Consider the following 2,376-nt stretch of genomic DNA (forward strand, 5'->3'; position numbering starts at 1 on the left):
GGTAATTCTCAATAAAGAGTATATTATTTTTAACTTCATCATTCTTTATTTTTATCTATGCCTTTAGTTCAGCTATTGTTTACGCTCTACACATATTATGGCAAACTAATATTAAAGTCGGCATACAAAAACAAACCGACAGTTATAAGTCGGAACCAATCTAACAAATCAGCAACCATAAGTCAGAGTCAATACAACAAGCCAACACCTATAAGTTGGAATCAATCCAAACAAACCAACACCTATAAGTCGGAATCACTCCAAACAAACTGATGATTATAAGTTTGAATCAATCAAAACAAACCGACACCTATAAGTCGGCGCCATTCCAACAAACAATCATCTATAAGCTTGTTCAAAAATATATTGAAATAAGTAACCCATTTTCCCATGACAAACTTGTCCAATTTTATTTTCAAGATTATCAGGTTGATCTTGGGGGCTAATCCTCATATCTCCGAATTATAACACAACCGCATCTCTTCTATATCCTGCCGAGTTATACCTCAAAAGCTCAACCTGCTTCTCTTAAAAATAAACAGGTCAAGCTTGGAGGCTATGATCTGGTCACTATAACTCGGCGAATACAAGCTATAATTAGGAGATTAGGTCTAATCTATCCTTATAAGTCGGCCACGTAAGCTATAGTTCGGCCACTTGCAAATTCAAAACAGAGCAGTTCGTGATCCATCCGTATAAGTTGGCCGCATGTGTTATAACTCGGCCACGTGCAGCAAATTCAAAAAGAGAACGGTTACTTGTTGAGAACCCTAAAAAGACCTTTTCAAAGAAGTCACAAAATGATTCTCTGTGAGATTCTCGGACCGTATCCATGCCTAATGGTACATAACGTATACCTCGGCTATCATAACAAACGTGTACCTCAGCACAAAACAAAATCAAATAATAACAACCCGCAAAATCCGGACGAGCTATGTAAAGCTCGGAACCACAGCGAACAAGTCAAACGTTATCCTTATGGATAACTTCGGCAAACCCAGAGAATCCCGAAACTAACTCCAACTAAGCAACCACAAACGCCTATATAAACAGATGTAAGGAGCATATACGACAACAACTCAGCGACCGAGGGTTGGGGTATTCCTGGTTCGAAAGCTCGCCTTAGTCCTGTCCAAACCAAGGCAAGCTTGGGGGCTATGATACGTCACCCTTATCCTCGGCCACCCGAAAAGCTCGGCACGTGAGCAGATAAGCTCGGCCTCACCCATTTGAAAAATAAGAAACGTGCTCAACAAACCTAATCACCAAAACAGAATATCATAACCAACCTATAAACTAGGACTTATCCACAATAAACGCATAAAACAACTCCTATAAAACCGAGCTAATATCCTCGGCTAAGGTTCAGGTTCCATTCTCAGTCTTCATACTTACTTAATTACTCTCACTCGAGATTATCACTAACTTGAGCGTCGGAGTATCTTTTCCAGGTATTCCCGCCGCGGTGTTCGATCCTGGCCGACGTATAGCTCTTCCTCTCTGACAGTCGCCTGCTCGGAATTGCTAAAGTTCGGCCACTCCAGTACCAGGACGAATCAAAAGCAAACGAAGCTTTTCAACAATATTGTTTATTATTAAGATATTAACAAAGATAGTATATTATATTTCACTATTATTACAGACATTAATTATACATTTTTAGATTATATATGTAGGTATGGATCCACCACAACAGTTTAGGGAACACACAGGATGAGAAAACAATATCTGGTGATGTATAGCTAGAGCCTAGCTAGAAGGTTGAAAAGGGACCTTATATTAAAGAAATTATTATTATTATTTTTGTTGCAAAAGATCTTGTAAAAGAGTGATGTCAATATCAGTAATGTGAAGAGAATCCAACAGCCCTGTCAGCGTTTCACTAAGGTCTTCCACATCTTTCTGTAGCCGCTTGATGTGACTGCAAGTTTCCTTCAAGATCTCCAACACTGATACCTGCTGCATACACCACAATCCGTTATCGGTGCCTTCCAAATTTGTATACAAAACTAGTATATGCATCATGATATATTATTTTGACATAGTGAGATTCATTCATGTAAATTTCGTAATCATTCTAGCATAGAAAAATGCGTATGAACTAATATTATGAAATAATAGCACATGCATAATATTATAGTGCATGCATTAATTAAGGATATTTAATAATGTTAATTTATGTATAATTTTATACCAAATTATCAATAACTTTTATTAGATTTTAGAGTTATATTATTAAATTATCTTCGTATATACATCATGCACTAAGTTAATTAAACCTAGCTAAAAGCTACTGCATTTATATCATTTCTTATAATAAAGTAATAAACATACACATTATATATTTATGCAATAATGTTTAAATTAAAAAACAAA

At 36.4% G+C, this 2,376-nt stretch overlaps 1 protein-coding gene across 2 annotated transcripts in view; it reads right to left on the minus strand.

The window, feature by feature from the left end:
- The window catches only part of LOC110267874 (transcription factor ILI3-like), a 1,178-nt gene continuing 383 nt past the window's right edge, over nucleotides 1,582–2,376 (minus strand). The window contains exon 2 of one of the 2 annotated variants that reach the window (XM_021113715.1): nucleotides 1,582–1,956. In XM_021113715.1, coding sequence (XP_020969374.1) covers nucleotides 1,798–1,956 — 159 coding nt within the window. In that variant the 3' untranslated portion in view covers nucleotides 1,582–1,797. Of the gene's footprint in view, nucleotides 1,960–2,376 lie in introns of both variants that reach the window. The other variant, XM_021113712.1, reaches the window with a different exon arrangement.

This window comes from Arachis ipaensis, chromosome B02 (assembly GCF_000816755.2).
Source record: "Arachis ipaensis cultivar K30076 chromosome B02, Araip1.1, whole genome shotgun sequence".
Taxonomy (NCBI): domain Eukaryota; kingdom Viridiplantae; phylum Streptophyta; class Magnoliopsida; order Fabales; family Fabaceae; genus Arachis; species Arachis ipaensis.